Source organism: Barbus barbus (genome assembly GCF_936440315.1).
Source record: "Barbus barbus genome assembly, chromosome: 1".
Taxonomy (NCBI): Eukaryota; Metazoa; Chordata; class Actinopteri; order Cypriniformes; family Cyprinidae; genus Barbus; species Barbus barbus.
The window spans coordinates 46578203-46601830 of NC_136729.1; the positions used below are offsets into that span (position 1 = coordinate 46578203).

The following is a 23628-nucleotide window of genomic DNA, read 5'->3' on the forward strand; positions in this document are numbered from 1 at the left end:
ATGGCTGACCTTCCCCGTGACAGACTTTTGCCAGATGAACCCCCATTCACAAATGTAGGCATTGATTATTTTGGCCCATTTGAAATAAAAAGAGGAAGGACCTTGATTAAAAGATATGGGGTAATCTTTACTTGCCTGGCGTTAAGAGCTGTTCACATTGAGATTGCTAGCTCTTTGGATACCGACTCATGCATCCATGCACTGAGGAGATTCGTTTCTAGAAGGGGTCAGGTTCAAACAATCAGGTCTGACAATGGAACGAATTTCATTGGGGCAGAAAGGGAGTTGCAAAAAGCCATACAAAGGTTGAATAATGACAAAATTCAAACCACATTACTTGGAAAAGGTGTACAGTGGATTTTCAATCCCCCAACTGCTTCCCACCATGGAGGAGTTTGGGAACAGCAAATACGGACCATCCGAAAAATTCTCAACTCCACTGTAAAACAACAGTCTCTTGATGAAGAAAGTCTTCAAACGCTCTTATGTGAGGTGGAGGCAATAATTAATAGTCGTCCCATCACTAAGGTGTCCAATGACCCAAACGACTTAGAGGCCCTCACTCCGAATCATTTGCTGCTACTAAAAGTAAAACCGTCCATGTCCCCTGGGGTTTTTGATAAAGCAGACCTATATTCCAGACGTAGGTGGCGCCAAGTTCAGTATATGGCTGACCTATTTTGGAAGCGCTGGGTCAAAGAGTACCTACCAAACTTGCAAGAAAGACAAAAATGGCAAAGCCTAATGAAAAATCTAAAGCCTGGGGACATCGTATTGATTGCTGATGAGTCCGCACCGCGAAACGTCTCGGTTACTGATGTAACCCTCGTTCCCTGAAGGAGGGAACGGGAGACGTAACGTCGACATGACGACGTAATTGGGATCACTTCAGAGAGCCCTATCAACTTCGAGTATCTACAGAACAAGCCAATGAACGTTGGCGTGCGTGAACGCGTCACGCGCCCCCGCCCCGCCGCGCGGGTATAAACAGGAAGCGGGCGCACGCACACATTGTTTTTCGCTGAGGAGCCGAGATTTGTGACGGCCATGCAGCGATGGTCAGCAACAGTGGCGACGGGACGTTACGTCTCCCGTTCCCTCCTTCAGGGAACGAGGGTTACATCAGTAACCGAGACGTTCCCTTTCAGTCGCTCACGTTTGACGTAACGTCGTAATTGGGATCCCATGGAAAACGCCACGGTTGCTGCCACAACCAGCACCCTATGCAGGACTCTTAGCCCCCCAACTGCTGGGGCGGAAGACCTGCGTAGATTGGGTTCAACTGCTGTTCCAATACACCCCACACAGTGAACTCTTAATAACACTGGGAAAGCGTCTCTTCCCAGGGGAAAGGACGCTGCGGAGCCACATCCTGCCCGAAGGGAGGTAACATGTGGAGAATACACATATGAACTGGCCGAGGGGGCAATGCAACATATGGAATGTCACTGGGGTGGCTCCACCCGAAGGGGGAGACACACCGGACAGTGACGGCAGAGCAGACTCTGCCAAGGGAAGACACGGGCTCACTGCAGGGAGCTTGTCGTGGAAGAATACACATATGGGATCGCCGCAGGGAACGCACATATGGAACCCAGCCTAGCACAAGTTACACAAGCATACGAGCACTAGGCCTGGCGTCGGACGCTCCGCAACGTCCGACTGCCGAGGGGGTGCGGAGGAACTCACAGCGTTCGCCAAGTGGGGAACTCGACTGGAGTAAAAAGCGCACGTATCCGTTCCTAGGAAGGGAGTGGCGCAGCAAGCCGACACTAAGCGGGAGCTTCGGTGTTACCGGCTAGAAGAAGCGAGCACACAGGAAGACCCGCTCAACACGTAAGCTATAAAACCTAGCGAACGTGTTAGGTGTCGCCCAGCCCGCAGCTCTACAGATGTCTGTCAGCGAGGCGCCGTGTGCCAGCGCCCAGGAAGAAGCAACACCCCTAGTGGAGTGGGCTTTCAACCCAGGCGGGCAGGGCACGCCTTGGACTTCGTAAGCCAAGGCGATGGCATCCACTATCCAGTGGGCCATCCTCTGCTTGGAGACAGCCTTCCCCTTCTGCTGGCCTCCGTAACAGATGAAGAGCTGATCTGAGGTCCTGAGGCTTTGCGTTCTTTCCACGTACAGACGCAGAGCGAGAACGGGAAAGAGAAAAGCCAGGGCTGGGTCTGCCTCCTCCGAAGGCAGCGCTTGCAGGTTCACTACCTGGTCCCGGAAGGGAGTGGTGGGAACCTTGGGCACGTATCCGGGCCGGGGTCTCAGGATGACGTGAGAGTTATCCGGGCCGAATTCTAGGCACGATTCGTCGACCGAAAATGCATGCAGGTCCCCTACCCTCTTGATAGAGGCCAATGCAACCAGGAGTACTGTCTTACAGGACAGAATTTTTAACTCAGCTGACTGCAGAGGCTCAAAGGGTGGTCTCTGAGTGCCGAAAGGACCAGAGACTAATCCCAAGAGGGTATAGAGAGTGGGCGAGGAGGATTCAGTCTCCTCGCTCCCCTCAGGAACCTGACGATCAGGTTGTGCTTCCCAAAAGACTTACCATCAACCGCATCGTGATGTGCAGCAATAGCGCAACATACACTTTAAGGGTGGAGGGAGACAGCCTTCGCTCCAGCCCATCTTGCAGGAAGGAAAGCACGGTTCTGATCGAGCAAGATCGGGGGTTCTCCTCGTGAGAGGAGCACCAGTCAACGAACAGGTTCCACTTCAACGTATAGAGGCGCCTCGTAGAGGGGGCTCTAGCGGAAGTGATGGTGTCAACTACCGTAGGGGGTAGGTCACCTAGAACCTCCGCGTCCCGTCCAGGGGCCAGACATGGAGTTTCCAGAGGTCTGGGTGCGGGTGCAGGGTGCCCCGTCTCTGAGAGAGCATCTCAGAGGAATGGGTCAGGGAGGGGCTGTCGCGAGGAGCACTAGTTCCGGGAACCAGGTCCGGTTGGGCCAATACGGCGCAACTAGCAAGACCTGCTCCTCGTCCTCCCTGACTTTGCACAAGGCCTGTGCAAGAAGGCTCACTGGGGGGAACGCATACTTGCGTAGGCCTCGGGGCCAGCTGTGTGCCAGAGCATCCGTGCCGAGGGTCCCCTCGGTCAGAGAATAGAACAACTGGCAATGAGACGTGTCCGGGGTGGCCAACAGATCTACCTGTGCGGTGCCGAAGCGCCTGAACATCAGCTGGACCACCTGGGGATGGAGTCGCCATTCTCCCGGTAGCTGCCGTGAGATCTCGTCTGCTGCACGGTTGAGCAGGCCCGGAATAAAAACGGCACGAAGCGACCTCAGATGCTTCTGACTCCAGAGGAGGAGATGGCGGGCGAGTTGTGACATGCGGCGGGAGCGTAGACCACCTTGGCGGTTGATGTACGCAATGGTCGCAGTGCTGTCCAAACGGACTAGTACGTGCTTGCCTAGTAGCAGCGGTTGAAGCGGCTCAGTGCAAGACGTACTGCTAACAACTCGAGGCAGTTGATGTGCCAATGCAGTTGAGGTCCCGTCCACAGACCTGAAGCTGCATGCCCGTCGAACGTAGCCCCCAAGCCGGTGGCAGAGGCATCCGTGGAGACCACAGATTGCCTGGACACTTGTTCCAGGGGAACCTACCTGCAGGAACGAAGGGTCCGACCACAAGCTGAGAGTTTGGCGACAGTGCGGAGTCACTTGAACCCGGCACGAGCCGCTCTGCCACGCCCACCTCGGGACTCGATCGTGGAGCCAGTGTTGGAGCGGCCTCATATGAAGCAATCCGAGCGGCGTAACCGCGGCTACAGATGCCATATGCCCCAGGAGCCTCTGAAAGAGTTTCAGTGGTGCCGCTGTTCTGCATCTGAGCGTGCTCACGCAGCTCAACACTGACTGGACACGGCCTCGGTGAGGCGCGCTGTCATGTTGACCGAGTCCAACTCCATACCGAGAAAAGAGATCCTCTGCCCGGGGGTGAGTTTGCTCTTTTCCCAGTTGACCCGAAGCCCTAGGTGGCTGAGGTGGCTGAGCACCATGTCCCTGTGTTCGCACAACTGCTCTCTCGACTGGGCTAGAATAAGCCAGTTGTCGAGGTAGTTGAGAATGCGAACACCCCGCTCGCACATGGGAGCAATGGCCGCCTCCGCGACTTTCGTGAAGACGCGGGGCGACAGGGCCAGCCCGAAGGGAGTCGATCGCTGCAAACCAATCCTGGGGACGGATGCATTTGAAAATGTGTTTCTGCGTAAGCATCTTGAACGGTAGCCTGTGAAGGGACCGGTTCAGGACGCGCAGGTCCAAGATTGGCCGTAACCCACCACCTTTCTTGGGTACAATGAAGTACGGGCTGTAGAAGCCGGTCTTCATATCGGCTGGAGGGACCGGCTCGATCGCGTCCTTCGCCAGTAGGACTGCGATCTCTGCCCTGAGCACAGGGGCACAGTCTGCCAGAACACGGGTGAACAGAATACCCCTGAAGCAGGTGGGCGCCGGGCGAACTGAATCGCATATCCGAGTCTGACGGTACGGATGAGCCAGCGAGACTGGCTGGGAAGTGCTAACCACGCTCCCAGAGACCGAGCAAGCGGGACCAAGGGCACCACAGACGTACCCGGGGTGGGGCAGCGCGGCGGAATGCAGGGACCCGACTCGGACGGCACAGCGGCCCGAAGTGGGGTCTGAGTGTGTGGTGCAGCACATACCTGTTTCCGTCGAAGGGCAGAGAGAGTGTGCGGAGGCGTCAGTGCATCCAGGACACAGCCACTGCTGCCCGCTGGCGATGGAAGAGGGGCTCGGGAGTGACAAGGCATGGTGGCGTCGTTGACTGCCAAGCGCGCCCTCTTGGGGCCCAGAGGTTTCAGAAATTGCTCTTTCTTTGAAAATGTGGGTACCACTGACCCGTGGGTCAGTGGCGGAACAAAAGGAAAGGAAACAAAGATTCTCCACCCGGCCCTCCACCGGGGGAAGGAGTGGCGCCTTCGCCATCTCCTGAAGAGCAACTTGATCCACCTCTGGGCCGCCCGTCTCAGGGTCGTTTGCACCGTCGCTTGCCTCCTGGTTTTGCCTGGACGGGCGGGGTCGGCTTCCTACGGCTTGCTCCGCGCTGAGGCCTGGATGGTTGCTGCTGCTGGGGCTTAGCGGGAGCGGAGGACGCCGCAGAAGGCCGACCTCGGCGACGAGTAGACGGAGGACCTGCGGCCGGCGGACGGGTGGAAGCAGCAGCGGTCCGCCGGGGCAGGATGTGCCGGATGGCCTCCGTCTGCTTCTGTGCGCCGAGAACTGCTGGGCAAAGCTCTCGACCGCGTCGCCGAACAACCCAACCTGGGAAAGAGGGGCATCCAGGAACCGATATTTATCGGCGTCCCTCATATCCGCCAGGTTGAGCCAAAGGTGGCGCTCCTGGACCACCAAGGTGGACATCGCCTGACCGACTGAACGTGCAGTTTCCTTCATCGCCCGGAGGGCGAGGGCGGTTGCCACACGGAGCTCCCGAAGGAGCTCTGGGTCAAGACCACCCTCTTTCATGTCCATGGGCGCCTGGGCCTGGTGGACCTGCAAGAGCGCCATGGCATGGAGGGCGGAAGCAGCCTGTCCACAGGCCTTGTAAGCCCTCGCCGTTAGACAGGACGAGAACCTACAGGCCCTGGACGGGAGGCGCGGATTACCCCGCCAAGAGGAAGCGGACGCCGGACACATTTGCATCGCTACGGCCCGCTCCACTGGAGGGATATCCACATACCCCTCAGCTGCCCCGCCGTCGAGGGTGGCGAGGGGGGAGGAGCCACTAGAACGGCTTCGGGCACTATACGGTGCCTTCCACGTCCTAGAAAGCTCCTTATGCACCTCCGGAAAGAAAGGTACCGGGGCGGCGCACTGAGAACCAGCACGGCCCGCCCCGAGAAACCAATCGTCCAACCGAGAAGGTTCGGGACGTGGTGGAGGGTTCCACACAAGCCCAACCTTCTCGGCGGCCCGGGAAAAGCATAGCCGCCCATTCTGGATCCGGCTCGGACGCCACACGCCCCGATGGGGGTAACGCAGCCGAGTCATCATCTCCAGAGGACTGAAGCTCCCCCTCCGATGCTGCGATCGACATCTGGTCGTCAGGAGGAGCCCCAAAGGAAACGGCTGGTCGTTCTGGAGAAGGACCAAGACGCTCGCTAAGGGACTCCAACGGCAGCAGCGCTTGTGAGGCATGAGGGGCCCGCGGAGGTTGACTCGACGGGGAAGCCCTCACGGTAATCCTCAGATCACCCTGGTCATGCACCGAAGTAGGTCTATACTGCGGGGCAGAATAAACACTAGATCGGGGCATAGGCGAGGGGACTGCACCTCCCTTGAGGTAAGCGAGTCTCGATCTAAGCGCTGAGATAGTCATATTCCCGCAATGGGAACACGAACTATCCACAAAAGCCGCCTCAGCGTGTTGAATGCCCAAACACGAGAGGCAACTACTGTGGCCATCTGCTGGCGCCAGGGAACGACTGCATCCAGAAACACACAAGCGGAATGACATCTTGAAAAAGACGCAGGGTCACGCTTGTGTTGCTCTTATAGTGAAAACAAAAAACAGAAAAATAACTCTCTCAGTGCTGAGGCACCCAGGGGTAGCCGCGGTGTGAATGAACACACGGGGAACGCCCACCGAGCCGACACACACACACACAGACACAGAACAATAGTGCTGTGGAAACAGCAGTTGTGAGCTGCAATGCTCGCGGCCACCGCTGATCGCGCCGTCACACCAACACAGGAGAGTCCTCTTTTTGTTCTCAAGGCAATCTTGTAGAGTTCGTAAGTGAAAGCAAAAGCTCGGCTCCGAAGCGAAAGACAATGTGTGCGTGCGCCCGCTTCCTGTTTATACCCGCGCGGCAGGGGCGCGTGACGCGTTCACGCACGCCAACGTTCATTGGCTTGTTCTGTAGATACTCGAAGTTGATAGGGCTCTCTGAAGTGATCCCAATTACGTCGTCACGTCGACGTTACGTCGAACGTGAGCGACTGAAAGGGAACTCTTGGGTAATGGGACGTGTGCTGCAAACATTCACAGACAACAAGGGTCTCGTGCGGCAAGCCCAAGTGAAAACAAACACAAACACTCTTTTACGGCCTGTTACTAAACTTTGTTTACTTTTAGAGGCAGACTTATAGGCCTTTCACAATCCTAATCGAAGGATCTGTTACAAGTTTATTGCCTAAATTGTGGTTAACATCACATTGAAAGGTTTTTTTTTTGTAATTTAGTCAAAATTATGTTATCTTTAAGAAATTTGTTTGGCTCTTTGGTATAAATAGGTTGGTAATTGTTTGTTGAACACAAAGACAATTAGGGGCTGGTATGTAAGAGCCAATTCAATATGTCAATAATTTGTATATTATTATTGTTGCTTTGATTTTTGATTTGATTTGCATGTAATAACTTAAAGTGTAAATTTTGTAATTTTCTTTGAGAGGCAATATTGATATTTCCTATATATATGTTTCCGAATTATTTCTTATGTTTCTGATGCATATTTTTTGGTTCTGTTTCTTTAACGGCCACGCACGTGTTGATACACGAGTTTTTTGTTAGGTGCGGGCAGAGAAATAAGGGAGAAACAATTTTCTTACCGTCTTGCTGTCTTTATGGATAAAACTTGTGTTTAAGCGTTTAAGGGAATACAAGTTAAAGGTTTAACAAGTGTAATAGGACACAAGCTCCAACTGAATTTTTGTCATTTTATTTTTTGATTAAACTCGCATTTGTTTACGGACTTGGACTCTTTTTTGTGACGAGTAAGAACCCATTTTCTCTGCCGCTGTATCGCCATTTAAGTGAATACGGGACTTTGCATCTACAAGCTGTAAAGTAAACAGGAAGAGTTAGTCTGAACTCAACTGGTTTTGCGAGAGAACACAAAAGTTTCGAGGGAACAAAAAACATTTGAAAAAAAATTCTCCCACCACAATGTCCCTTAAAGGGCCCCGTAGTAGTGAACCACTTGTGTGGTAATATACCTGAATAATATTCTAATAATCAACAAGAATTCATGAAGATCTGAAGGAAGGTGAGCTGAGGTTTAAATGTTTGCATTCATGGAGTTAAAGGCAGACATTTTGGGCCACCAAGTGGACAGAATATTGAACAGAATATAAACTGTCCAAGAAATCTGTCAACCCCCATAAACAATCAACTGAAAAACAGCATGAGATAGCATTAGTGAACATGGATTAGTGAACAAAGATAAGTGTTTGAGACAATGGTGTGGACATAAGAGCAGAGGACAGTGCTTTATTATTTTTTCTGACAGTATAATACCGGCCCACTTCAAGCACTGCTGCATTAAACTGATGATGCATGTAACTAACAACTCCCACTGATAGGAACACTTTTTAACATCATGCTTAGGGTTACTTGACAAATATGACAGAGTGATAATTGCAATTGGTTAACTTGGTTAATGAAATTAAAATTGGCTTTAACTTCTGTTTAATTAAATATGCTGAACGTCTCTCTCTCATCTTTAGCTGGCGTTGTGCTGAAGATGACTTCTTAGCTCATACGCTGCTGTATGCCGACGGCCTCCCAGCGACATCCACAGCTTGATCCCATGCTAATCGATTGGTGGATAGAGTCTTGGCATCTACGAGTGTTGAAACGATGATTCTTAAGGCTGTCTTCCACTTATTTCATCCAGGTCTTCCCAGGTAGTTGGCACCAAAGTAGTTTGTCGAGAAATGTCCATTCAGCACACGTGCCCAAACCACTGTAAGCATCTTTTCTGTGTTGCCTCGTCGATTGTGGGCTGGTTGCCACATTCTTGACGTACAGTTTCATTCTTTCATAAAAAATAAAAAAAAATAGACATAAAATATTGCTGATTGTAAAAATTGTTCTAGAGTGGATTGCACATCTGATAAATATATTGTTATAAATACAAGATGTCAATATATCTTGAGAGTAAACTTACATTTCAGTCATTCAACAGACACTTCTCCAGAGCAACAAACTGCTTTTGTTTTGTTTTTTATACATGAGACTCCATTCATTATAAACTCATGGCAAGCACGATTTTCTTTCAGAATTTTCAGCTGTGAGGTACTAACCAGAAAACAAGAGCAATTCAACAATGTTAATGCACTAAAGGTGATATACTGTATAAATAATAACAACTAGATAAAAAAAGATTGTCAAGACAGTCTTTAGTTTGACTTGAGAAAGCCCAGCCTGAAAGTTTAAAGCAGATGTTGATAACATGCTTCTAGCATGATTAGCATGTTGTTAGCATGATTGGCATGCTACTAGCATATAGCTGGCATGATTAGCATGTTAATAGCATGTTGCTAGCATGACTAGCAAGTGACTAGCATGCTTGTTAGCATGTCAAGCAAGTGACAAGCATGTCACTAACATGTTTATAGCATGATTAGCATGCTACTAGCATGTTTCTAGCATGATTAGCATGACGTTAGGATAGATAGACAGACAGACAAGTTTGAATGAATTTGAATGGGTTAGAAATAGTACATTGAAGCCCATATTAGACTCAATCAGACTTCCCTTCTGTGTGTTTAGATTTGAATTCTAACAGTTGGAGTTTGAATAGTCTTGGCTCATCTGAACATTCCGTCAATGTAAGTCTATGGGATTTTTATGATTTTTAATCTTCAGTTTTATGAAAACCATAAGTCTGATCAGTTAGAAAAGATAAAGCACACTCGGTCAGATCAGTCTGAAGAGCTGGGCTGAGTTTGGTGGTTCTAGCTTTAACGCTCTAGGAGGAGGAGTGTTCAGAAATTTAGTCTTAAACAGCTTAAACAGCAGATCAGTATGAGGCTCCATTCATGTACTAACCAGAAAACAAGTGCAATTCAAAAATGGTAATTCAATAAAAGTGATATACTGTATACAATTATAAATAATAATACATTTTCTATTACATACTATTTTTGGAGAAACAATTAAATTATCTTTATACACTCATTTTAGTTAGTAATTAATTTTTAGGAGTTTTGTTATTTATTTATTATTATTATTTATTTTTTTTACAAATTTTTAAACAAATGTTCTAGTTTCCCACTTTTCAGTTGCTGTATAGATTTATGTTGCATTGCTAAGTTAGAATCTGAACGAACCTAACTAATACAATAGATGATTTTTCACATCAGTATAGTTTGAGTGAAATGTAGCTGTATAGTGTGAGGAATAAATCATGAGCTGTTTCAGATCAGAGGAAGTTAACACCCACAGGATGAGCTGAAGATGTTTAAATGAAGAGATGTAAATATAGACTGAAAAGAAAGACGGACAGAAACAGAAAATGTCTGATAAGAGTCACATGTGTCTGCTGCGACTGATCCTTCTGTCTGCACTTCTCACAGGTAAAGACACCTGTTTATGATCTATAATACTCTATAAAAGACCTGTATAATGATCCATTTAAAAATGATTTAATTTAATCACTCTAGCAGTGAGTCTGGCTGGAGTTTGAATGTGAAAATTGAGGTGTCTGACATTTTTAGCACATTTCAGATTTTGTCTGTCAGAGGCTCTGGCCCTCGAGGAGGCTCTTGATAAAACTCACCTGCCTGTAACTTTCTATTAATCCTGAATACCTTAATTAGCTTGTTCAGGTGTGTTTGATTAGGTTTGGAGCTAAACTCTGCAGGAAAATGGACCTCGAGTTGAGAAGCTCTGCTGTGTGTCATATTACACTCAGAAACGTGATGAAAAGATCTCATGTTATGATTGTTATAAATGAACTAAACTGCTGTAAGATATTCAACACCAATTTACTCTGCATTAAAACAGAAAAAAAAAGAGTAAATATATGAGAGTAAGAGTAAATATAAATGTTTTAATTTGTAGGTATCAGTGGAGTGGATGACACTCATGTGTTCTGCAGTTCTGGTGAAGATGTGCGTCTGTCCTGTAATAATGCTCTTCCTGGCTGCACATCAACTACATGGATCTATAACATCATGCAGTCAGCAGCAGTTGCACTGATTGAATTAGGGATAAATAAGAATAACATAGAGAGACATGAGAGACTGAGTCTGGACTCTGACTGCTCTCTGAACATCAAGAAAGTCACAACAGAAGATCGTGGATATTACACCTGCCGACAATATGAGAATGGAGAACAACAAGGAACTGATGCAGCTGTTTATCTGCATGTTCTTCATGGTCAGTGTTTCTGTGAATATTATGATTATATGTTGAATTAAACAGTAATATTGTCGCTGAAAGACTGGAATCAGTCGTGTCATCTCTGTCTGATTCTCTGTTTCAGTCTCTTCATCATCCTCACAGTCTGAGATCAGATCAGGCCACTCTCTGACTCTCTCCTGTCAGTTATGTTATGATCGAGTCTCTTATGATTATTTGGTCCGTTCTGAGGGTATTGATCTGATCTGGGTGAATCAGGCTGGTGTGAATCTGCAGACAGACTCCAGATTTCAGATCTCCTCCTCAGGACAGTGTATCAGGTCTCTGACTACAACACTCCTGAATGAAGATCACAACAGAGAGTGGAGATGTCAGGTTAAACAGAGAAATCAACTCAAGACCTCAGCCACATATACTGTCAAGTATCCAAGTAAAGTATTTCTATTAACAATGAATTATCAGTAATTTAAATCTGATTGTAGTCTATAACGTATCTGAACATTCATCTTCATCTCCAGCCGAAACAAAGACAGCGTCTCCAGTCACCAGCTCTAAATCAACTGCAGCTCCTACACAACCAGGTACATAATCAGCTGTTAAGATCAATATTTACTGTTAGCTGGAGACCTCAGTCACATATACTGATTGAATAATTACAGTATTTTCTTTACTCGAGAAACACTATACTGTATTTATAAAGACTAAAGTTATTTTGTTTATAAGGAGCAGAGAAGAGTGTCTTATATCATTTAGTTGTCGAGTCACAGCCAAATAGCTTGTGCTTAGCGCTGAATATTTTATAATATCATATTTTGGCCAAATAATGAAATGAAATAATGAAAACGTAACTGTGATGCACGCACTGCCTCTGATGTGGCGATATAATGACACGGGGGGGGGGCATGCTGGTCAAACACTGTTGATTTTAATATAATGGCACATGCACCGATGCAAATAAACGTAGCCTATCTGTTATTCCTTTACATTTATATGGTAACACAATGCCATAAGATTTCTTTATATAACATGAGTGAAAAATGGGCAATTTATTACACCTATTTATTTTATTAATCTTTGTTAATGTTAGTTAAGGAAAATACAGTTGTTCATTGGTAGTTCACATTAGTTCAGAGTGCATTAACTAATGTTAACAAACAACTTTTGATTGTAATAATGCATTAGTAAATGTTGAAATTAACATTAAGATAAATGCTTCAGAAGTATTGTTCATTCTTAGTTCATGTTAACTACACTAGTTAATTATTGAACCTTATAGTTAAGTGTTACCCTTTCTATAAATGTATCTGTATATAATAAAGCCATTATATCAGCTATCAATAGGAGGTTTCCGGCTGACAGCAAACATTTATTTTGCTTATGTCACAAATATAAGGTAAATCCGGCCCTGTACATGATACTGATTTTTGTTGACAAATTGGTTTGGAACAGCTGTTGAATAAACAATTAACCTGAAATATTATTCCTTTCCATCTGCTTTATTGATCACTGAGAGAGCATTGGCTTGGTATGATGTTGTTCAATATAAATGATTTAAAAAAAAAATAGCTTAGATGTAGTAAACTACTTTTGCCATGTTGCTGTAGCTTAGCTTGCTACATTTCCCAGGGCTGTAGCTTTAGTGTAGTGAAGCTTCATTTAATCAGTAGTCTATGTAGTCTATAACGTATCTGAACATTCATCTTCAGCTCCAGCCGAAACAAAGACAGCGTCTCCAGTCACCAGCTCTAAATCAACTGCAGCTCCTACACAACCAGGTACATAATCAGCTGTTAAGATCAATATTTACTGTTAGCTGAAGACCTCAGACACATATACTGACAAGCATTCAGGCAAGAAATACATTTATTTAATCAGTTTCAGAAGAATCTCTGATACAGAGACATGACGTGATGATTAATAATTTCATTCATTAACGACCAGCTGAAGGTTTATGGGCTGAAGATCACTCTGTTTTACTCTCATATAATAAGAGGTGCACAGTAGTGAAGTATTTCTACTTTACTCTAGTAAATTAAAGTACCAGTACTCTATTAAAGTGTTTTAAAGCTTTCTCTATGGGAAACGTTTACTTCACTACATTCATAATGTCCTACTATATAATTCACTACATTATATATAACCTTTAATACTTAAGAACAATAAACAGTACTCTCTTGTACTCAAGTAAAGCTTTGATTTACTTTTACTTAAATAAAAGTAAGAAAGTAATAGATTTCTAATGTAATTCAGTATAAAATTATTTTTAATATGAAGAGTAGTGCAGTAAAAGTACAATATTATTGTTTGGAAAATACTCTGCTTTAAAAGTTATTTTCAAGTGTCTGTACTTTATCAGAGTAAAATAAATAATTAAATGAACAAACTGAATGTCATGTGATGCAATGATTAAGTATGAAAATATGATATTAATGTTGAACATTATGATGCATCTGAACATTCATCTTCTGCAGGTCTAATGGATTCAACACTGATTCCAGTCAGCAGCTCAAACTCTGAGAAGAAATCAAGCCAAACTACAGCAGCAGCTCCAACAAAACAAGGTCCATGATCCCTGACACACTTCATCAGTCTCTCACTTCAGTGCTTTGCTCTCGCTCTCACAAACTGTATCATTACACCTGCTTCTGCAGAGCAACACAGATTTACTCAGATTTGAGAAGAGAATGTAGTCCAGGGGCTTTTGATAGACATGGATCCATAATAATTTCTAGTACAGTGTGTTTTCTGATGTTCTACCTTTTAAAACATTCATGAATCATCAACATTAAACAGATCACTTGTAACATACAAGCCATGATCCAGCTTCCAGATGTAAATATGTATTTCTGCTGATAAACATGATCCATTTCTGCAGGAGGCTTTAAACAGTTCCTGTCATTAATCAGACTATCTGAGGCTATGAGGCTGTTCTCGCTAAAAAGTTAATAATAATAATAATAATAATAATAACAACAACAACAATGAAACAATTAAAAAGTCAAACAGTGCTAAGATGTATTTTATAAAATATGGTGCATCAGATTCAGAACTAATATCTTCCTCCTTATACAGATAAAAATACTGCCCAAACCAATGAGACCACTTCAGCTGCACAGAAAGGTATTTATATGTCTGACTCATCTCAGTGGTTTAATGTGACACTTATAGTAGCGTTGATATTCACATAAGAGTTTTTTTTTTGTAGATTCTAAGGTTGATGATGCATGTGGCAACTTTTTGAGCAGTTTTGCCAGGCAACTTTATTTTTGAGCAATATTGATTGTGCACTTAACAGATTTCTGTCTGGATATTTTAGATGGGTCGTGGGTCCTGTGTCTCACCTGATTGGCCGTTGAAGGCTACATTGCTCAAAAGGGTTGTCCCGTGTATCATCAGCCTAAGAGAAGCCACTGGTCTTGTTTAATTTGTAGTTTGTCTATTACTTAAATGCTTATGTATTTTATGAAATATGGAGCATTTGAACTAAAATCCTCCACCTTATGCAGTTAAACAGATTACCCCAAACCATCAGCAAGAGCACTGATTCCAGTTATGCATATACTGTAAAAGTGAAGTGAAGTGACATACTGCCAAGTTTGGTGACCCATACTCGGAATTCGTGCTCTGCATTTAACCTATCCAACGTGCACACACACAGCAGTGAACACACACACACACACACCGTGAACACACACACACCGTGAACACACACCCGGAGCAGTGGGCAGCATTTATGGAGCAGTTGGGGGTTTGGTGCCTTGCTCAAGTCGTGGTATTGAGGGTGGAGAGAGCGCTGGACATTCACTCCCCCCACCTACAATCCCTGCCAGCCAGGGACTCGAACCCACAACCTTTGGATTACGAGTCCAACTCTCTAACCATTAGGCCACGACTTTACCTGTATGTTTGTGAGTGATTTCAGTGGTTTTATTCACATTCTGGGGTTCTTCTAGAATCAGTCTCTAAATATGCCGCTGATTTCTCTGTGGAGATGTTAGACAAACTGATCACAACTTTGACTTCATGTCATGAATTATATCTTTGATTTCAAAGACGATGCCCTGCTGTTGTTTTCCTCTGAATCTGATTGTGTCTCTCTATAGTCTCTCTCCCAGTGATTGCTGGGATTGTTGCTGCTGCTGTGTTGGTTGTTCTGATCACTGCTGCTATTCTTTGGGTGATTCGTAAAAAAAGAGCTGGTGAGTTTTCTGAATTTACAAGAATTACAACCAACAAGGGTTTCAAAATATCTGACTTAAAATATTTACAGACAGGCACATCAGTTTCAGTTTTATCACAGGAATTTATTAAGATGTGATGTGATCAAATGTTTGTCTTGAGTGAACAGTAATCAATGAACTAACAAGAAAATGTATGATATTTTTCAGCATTATAATTCTTCTAGACTTTTGTAATTCATCGTTTGCATTCTGTGTTTTGTTGGCGAGTTATCATAAATATTCCCATTATTTTTCAGATAACAGAAAAGGGACTAATGACTCTGTGGTGAGTATCATGATGCCAATGACCCATGAGATCGATGCATTAGATATTATTTAGTCTATAATCACTGGTCCAGGGCAGACTGTCTCAGTTATGTGTGTACTTTTATTAGTCAACTTTTTAAATGCTACATATAACAATAAATATAATCTAACCCACTGATGCAACCATAACTTACTTCAGCGTGTTTCTGTTAATGTTTAGGAGCAGAAAGATGTGACTTATACTGAGGTTGCCACACACTGTAAAATCAGAGCCAGAAAGGATGAGGTGAGTAAAACACTTCCCTGCTCTTCTGTCGCTGCCACTAATGAATCCTCCTTCTCTTAACACCTAAACCAGTTTTATTCTTAGATGCAGGTCCTCTAAATTTCAGAGATGGGAAGTAACAAAGTACAAATACTTCGTTACTGTACTTAAGTTGATTTTTCTGGTATCTGTACTTTACTTCACTATTTAATTTTCTGACTACTTTACTCTTACTCCTTACATTTTTACACAAATATTTGTACTTTCTACTTCTTATATTTTCAAACCAGGCTCGTTACTTTAGTTTTGATGGATCACCATTCGATAACAAATCTATAATCATCATGAATCGGTTAGTTTTAACTGGGAACGCGATTCGGCTCTGCGTCTCCACCAAAACGTTTCTATCGGTTTCTATCGGAGTAATCAATGCAAGAGACTCGAGGATGGAGTGGATCAGAGAGACAAAACTACTGACCTGTTCATGACTTCAGATGCGGGTCCGTTTCATCTGTAATAGGCGTAGTTTTGTGTTTGTTTACTTAGTTAAGAATTAAACAGCTAGTAACTCTTAGCAGTAGCAGCCAGATGATTAATAATAGTCTACTGTAAACTAAATTACTATCATCACTCAAGATACAGGACATCATTATTATCTACTGTAAAGTTACCGTAGTAATTTAGCAGACAAATGGTATAAAACATTGTTTTTTAATACATTTAGAGGTACGTAGGACAGAAAACACAACCCTTACAAAAATTCAAACCAAAAAACACGGTAACTAGTTAAACCTCGGTAACAACAAATTAACCATGGTTTTGCTACACTAACCGTAGTCGAACCATGAAATGTGTAGTAAAACTGTGGTTTACTGGTAAATTAAAACTGATTGTAATCAATCTGACAAAAAAAAACTTACTGTAATAAACCATGGTTAATTTTGGACTCATGATAATGCAATAAAATGAACAGTGTTAAGATTTTTGTTTAAATATATTGGCATGATGTAATTATTATTGTACTAATTTTGACATTTAGGCAATTTAGAAAGTATAGTATTTAAGTCATTATAAGAGAACAACAACACATGGTCATAATGTGATAACTTTTGGTTCAATTTAAACTGTTATTGCAAACAGAATACAGTGAGGTGGAGACGGCTCTGTTCATAACAGTAGAGGCTGATGGGAAAAGTGACAGGTTCAAGAACATTAGTGGAAAATATGTAGAGAGATATAATGGAAAATGAAGAGACTGAAAAGGACAATGAAGTGAAGGATCAATTCAATAGAGAAACTTTAATTATTTTGCATGGCCCCAGCCTAAAAAAAATGGACATACAAAAAAGAAGTGTTATCCGTGGTTTCAGTATTTGTTGTGGGTGTATGGGATGGCCTGGATGAGTGTGAGATTTCCTTGCCTGAAATGTTGTCCCAGTCCTGCCCTGTTCTACATGGTAGTTGTTTAGTCACGATACATTCATTAGCCAACAAAAAATTAAATGTAATATAAAATATTAAATGTAAGTTATTTTGTATTAATGTGTCAATATGACGTGAGGTCCAGTTACCAGCACGACTAAAACAGGTTGTAGTAATGGGTATTTTTTACTTAAGTACATGTCAGAGCCCATACTTCCTTACTTTAACTTGAGTAAACAAGTTTAGTCAGTACTTCTACTTTTACCAGAGTATTTTTAAACATGAGTATCTATACTTCTACTTGAGTAAAGGATGTGTGTACCTTTGTATCTTGAGTTAAGCTCTAACATCATGCTGTGATGTTTGTGGGTTAACACTGGCACCTTGTTTGACAATATTTGTGATGTTCATTCAGGTTCATGATGAGGATAAAGTGACTTATTCTTCTATCAGATGAGCAACAGATGGACCTCAGGATGACTGCAGTCAACTTGCATTTGTGAACAAGAACCATCACAAATAAGTTAAACAGTCATTAATTAAAGAAAGACCTGCTAATATCAATCGTAGAGGAATATGAACCCTATATAACTAACTCCTAAGGGTTTCAGTCAGTCCTATTGTAAATGCTGTCTCTCGCATTTTAACAAACAATCCCAAGTGATGATCTGACTGTAATATTTTGGTCACATTGGGATGTTTATTTCAAAGTAGCTGTCTGCTTGTAGAATTAATGTTAGAGCCTTTATTATTAATGCTGGATTGTGCATCAAACTCTATGCTTGAACAAAGAAAATTAAAGAGTTTATATTTACTTTTCTCTCTTAAGCCCGAAACACACTGCAGGATTTCCGACTGTCCCAGACGAAAGACTCGATTTCTGATTGACCAGGATTGTTTCACGATGCCAATCTTTCACCTGGGACAGCAGACAATCGTGCAGTGTGTTTAGGGCTTTAGATCTTCTCATTAAAGCATCTATTTTCTTGAGTGATTACTGCAGACTAATTAGCTGTCAGCTTGCACTAATTATGAAAACAGAAAGAGTTATGATTTAAATGTTTATCACAATAAGACAAGAATATAAGATATTTTGGTGTTTGAACCACTTGAGCACCTGCTCTCAGTAACACGTGTAATATCAGATTTCATTGGTCAATAATGTAAAGCATGAAGCAGCCTGTGTCAAATGTATATTTACAGTGAAATATTCCTGATTTGGTAGACATCATACAGAAACCTCTTGATTGTGTTCAAACCTTTAGGATACAGTGCATGCAGTGGAGTTTGAGCAAAACTATTTGTGTTAGTGTCAGATCGTGCCTGTGAGGGACTGAATCGTCAGTGGTTTTTCATTGTAAATGTTGCAACGTAACTGTTTTTACATCCTCTTGTAAACTATTTCTGTGCTTGAGGCATTTGTGAGTCATGTGAAAATGTCCAGAAATGCTTAATTTAACATCTGTAAGAGCTGAAAGTTAGTTTTGAAGAAACCGAAGAGATGATGTCTAGGGAATGATTTAATGATTTAATGATTCTGGTACTTTATCGGTTCTGTTGACTATTGTTTAAGGACTTCAAGGAAGAAATATTTGAAAATAAATGCATTGGCAAAATATTGGGATCATTGTAATAATTACATTTCTCTTACAATTCTTGTATTTTTTTTTGTTGAAAAATGTCTTTAGACATCATAAATGCAACCACATTGAAGTCTTATAGTTAGGTGTGATAAGAGTCCTTTGTTTGGGAATCAAACTGCACTGATAGTGTTATACATTTTTGACTGACTAAAGAATCAAATAATCACACAATTTGCTTCATTATCAATGTTTTGGGGTCGCTGCTGAATAATGCAAACAAAATGAACCGAGTCTGAAATCCTCACCTAAACCCTATTTGAGGGGAAAGTCATTTATAGTGTTGTGAAACCATAGTGGACATTATCAAATACACTCATTCTATTCCCACAATGCACTGCAAAAATGACTACAACTGATGAGTAAAATAATTTAAAAAATAATGTTATAACCGGTCTTTTTCCTACTCAAACCGGTTTCGGAACGGTAGTAATGCAGTGGAACGCATGAACAGAAACACTATAATACTGATTCTGCTCGACGTGAACTGATAGATTTTTATTTATTATTATTTTATTTTTTTCATTTTTAAGCCCTGATACACAGAGTCGTGTCTGTTACTATGAGTTGCTATGCATATGCTGTCCACCATATTGGAGCAGTCAAATATTGTCTGCCATATTGGAACTCATTTGTGAACACAAGTTGACTGCGTCTGCAACCGTAGCTATACGCATGCATGAGTATCTGAAATAGACTTCAGCAGATGATTTTGCTAAACTAACATAAGACAAAGCCGTTCGCTCACATGGCATTGAAAAGTTACTACAGTTTAAAAGCCAGTAATATTGGGTTAATAATACATAGAAAAACACAAATCAATTCATTGTCACCTGTGAAAAGTTTAAATCTCAGCAGTTATTACACCCAGAAGCTGCACAATATTTTGACATCTTGGATGATGGATTTTTTGTGCTTGAAGAATAGTTGACCATTTCAAGAAGCCATCGATGTGTCTTGAGTTGTCTAATTTTTTGCATCTATGTATACATATCTATGATTACAACACTATCTTTACGTAGCAAATAGTTGTTTTTGTGTGTGTAAGTGATGAGATGTGAATATTTTACTCATATATTGAGCAAACAGCTGACAATATTGGCTGTAATTTATGAGTGAGTTTAGTCATCTTCAGTCTAGCTCGCTAATAAACAAAAATCGTGTGTCATCATAAAATCGTAATTACAATCCCCATTAATTAGTTGAGACAGCAGTCAACAAGGCAGAAGCAACATCAGGGAGCATTTTATCAAGCAGACAACACATACTACTGAATTCAGAACCGCATACCACTCTTACTACTTTTACCATATATTTCTAATGGCAGAAATAGTAATAATAGTGTGCTAGTGTAGTAATTTTAGAACTATTATTTTAATTTTAGCTTTTGGAAATCGAGTATTGATTCAATATTTATATGATTAATTGATATTAATCAAAATGTCCAACTTATACCTTATTAACGATACCTCATTGATGACCTCATCAATTCAGATTATTCCTGTGGCCTCTCTTCTAAATATATTGTTGAAGTTTTAATGTTGATTTTGATGGCCTACACCACTAGCTGATACCACTCTATACTTGTTCATTGTTTTTTTTAGATGAAGACTATTCTCAGAATCTGGTCAATCATGTGAGTGTTTGCAGGAAAACATTATAAGATAATAAAAGGATACTTCTACAAGAGGTCGTTTAAACAGAGATTGTGATGTACTGTAGCGCTGTTTCTGGTCTGTCTACAAACCAAGGGTCTCCTCTTTTGGTGAACGTTTTCAGACAGCTTTCAAAACAGCCTCCAGACAGAGTGAACACATGGAGACTCGTATCTCAGCGTGCAATGATCTGATTGACTTCAAATTACAGGAGGTATATAGTAACAAACACATCAATTGGTTAAGACATCAAGTAGGATAATAAATTGTTTCAGTTTATAATCTGATCTCAAAAATGGGTACGTTTACCCTATATTTACAGTGAAACAAATATTTTCCATGACTGCAAATATATATTATTTTGCAATCTCTGTAGACGTCACACAGCAACCTCTTGAGAAACCTGTGTTTGTGTAGGTTCAAGCCTTTAGAGGCAGAACAGATTTTGACAATGTCATATCGGAGTTTGCATAAATTGTAATAAACTTGTTTTCAATTGCATTATTAAATTGTTGACTCGTTTACTTAATATGAAGTGATAACATTTCGTTCTGTTCTGTGTGACTTCTACTGTCAGCTCGTTTCCAAGAATAGGCCTACACAATGTTAAACAAGACTTCACTTTAAACCCTAAAATAACATTTCTGCAATTGTTTAACATTTACTTGTCATTAAATGTTTCAAGTCAAATGTTGCCGCTTCAAACGGCAGGATAATCGAACGCTCATTGGCTCTCGCCTGCATTCGTCACAGATTGCGACATGCGGTGTTTCAGGTGCGGTGTGTTTGAATGATGCACGCGAGCCTTCACGAGTTCACGGAGTAGAATGGGAAATAATCTGGATACTATTTTCAGTGATTATTCTGCTCTGTACCTCACACAAACCTACTGTATTCTGCCAGAGAGGACTGCGGCTGCAACGCATCATTTGGATTCATTTTAGTACTGCTTTTGACATTTTTGCAATAAATGAAGGAATAATTGCATTTATCTGTCTGTCATTTTTTCTTATACTGTACAGAAATAGTTGTTTAGGTTTAGAAGTAGGAGTGGGATTAGAGACTATAAAAATATTTTTAATGCTATATTGTTACTAAAATGGTTATTTTCCTGCCAATTGTGTTTTATATCCGCTATAAAATGGGTATAAGCTTAGGTTTGGGGGTAGGTTAAGGAGTCTTAAAATATGAATCGCTTATTGATAAAATTATAAAAATGCATTTGATTAGAATATCTTAATGATATAGCCTAAATATATGTAAATATTTTACATATTTTTAGCTACAAATACATAGCGAGTTGTACGTTTTAAACACGTCTAAACTTTGTTTTAGCACCAATAAAAACTTAAAAAAATGTATGTTTTGTGCTTTTAAATGTTATGTATTAATACCAACGTATAAGCAATGAGACACATTTGATTCATGTAATCTGCTCATTAATAAAGACTTCAAGAGCTGAAATGGTTTTCATTTAACGGAAACATTCAAAACTTGCACTATTGGGAAAACAACTACTCAAATGTGCAAAAAATTAAAATGGTACATGCACAGAATCACGCTTTACATCAGGTTCATCATTCCTGATCCTGCAGAGACACTTTACTGTAGAGTTTAGCTCCAACTCTAATACACAAACCTGAATTAACTCATTTGAGCATTTTAGCTTTGTTGGATCTGACTTGAACTAAACATTTGTACATTGCACCATTTTAACTAACAGTCGTAAATGGTTTGTAGCAACTACAGCAATATGAAAGGAAAAGCACTTAAAGAGGAAATGGCATCATAATGTGTGAGAATTCACAGCCATCAGAATAAACTGGGTTCAGAGATGATGAACTGTGGGTTGAGCAGGTGTGGGCAAACTAACGGAGATCTCACTCTCTGTAGTAATGCGTTGTGTATCTTCAGCTCACAGCTTAAACACCTAGAACTAGCATGCCACAAAATAAAGAGGACAAAAGACCATTAGTGATTAGGGGGAAAACAAACAAACAAACAACCTAATGCAACTTCTGAAGTTGCTTAATAGACAAAAATATTGCTGATGAGAAAATTGAACTTGAATGTTTTTATAGTGATCTTATATTTTTGAGAGCTGGTGGATGGTTGAGTTATTGAAGTTAATGTGTTAACAGCATGTTTGATTTTAATAGATACACTTATACTGTATCAATTTATTTGAGTGCACTTCTGAAAATAGCAGTGTTTCTATTGGAGATTGCCCCACTGAATGCTGGTTAATAGTTATTGACCGCTGCAGAACTCGTCAGGGAGTCAGGCATCATATTGAGTTTGACCGTTTACTGCACAAGAGTTGACCATTTACACATGTAGAGCATTTGAGGTGGTTTCTGAAATAAATGTTCATTGTCTAAATATAATCACCGACTCCCATCACAAACTCTATAATAAACAACTTTGTAAAGTGCACTGATATGGAATATAAACTGAGAAATATATCAGCAATATCTCTGTGAGCATACGAATCTACAATGATTACAGAAACAATGGAATATAACTTATAGAAATGAGACTGTATCATTAATAGACGTTAGTAATAATGGTCGTTGTAAGGTATTATCACCCTGAAAATGTTACGCTTAAATGTAATAAAGTTGTAAACAATGCACACCGCGATGCTAGCGGGGCTAACAGGAACAATAAGTGTAACCTGCTGAGAAAAAAAAAAAAAGCCCAAACTGGTTAGCTGGTCTTAGCTGGTTTAAGATGGAAGTAGCTGGTTTTAGCTGGTCTCCCAATCTGACCAGCTAAAGGAGTGGCCAAAACCCCTTTAAAACCAGCCTGATGACCAGCCAACCAGTTTAGGCTGGTTTTAGTTTTTTTTTTTTTTTTTTTTGCAGATTATACTCAGAAAGATGGCTATATTTATATATACTTCTTTATCACACATATCGTGTGAGTGAAATGCAGCTAAACGGTCAGTTGGTGAGATCAGAGGAAGTTAACACCCACAGGATGAGCTAAAGATGTTTAAATGAAGAGATGTAAATATAGACTGAAAAGAAAGACGGACAGAAAC

General features: G+C 41.8%; 1 protein-coding gene across 1 annotated transcript in view; it reads left to right on the forward strand.

The window, feature by feature from the left end:
• The window catches only part of LOC306871537 (uncharacterized protein), a 58381-nt gene extending 39482 nt beyond the window's left edge, over nucleotides 1-18899 (forward strand). Inside the window, exons 4-9 of the mRNA XM_079419552.1 lie at nucleotides 12820-12888; nucleotides 13585-13674; nucleotides 15217-15312; nucleotides 15591-15619; nucleotides 15821-15886; nucleotides 17703-18899. Of these exons, the coding sequence (XP_079275678.1) occupies nucleotides 12820-12888; nucleotides 13585-13674; nucleotides 15217-15312; nucleotides 15591-15619; nucleotides 15821-15886; nucleotides 17703-17744 (392 nt within the window). The 3' untranslated portion in view covers nucleotides 17745-18899. The remainder of the gene's footprint in view (nucleotides 1-12819; nucleotides 12889-13584; nucleotides 13675-15216; nucleotides 15313-15590; nucleotides 15620-15820; nucleotides 15887-17702) is intronic.
• The last annotated feature ends 4729 nt before the right edge of the window (nucleotides 18900-23628 follow it).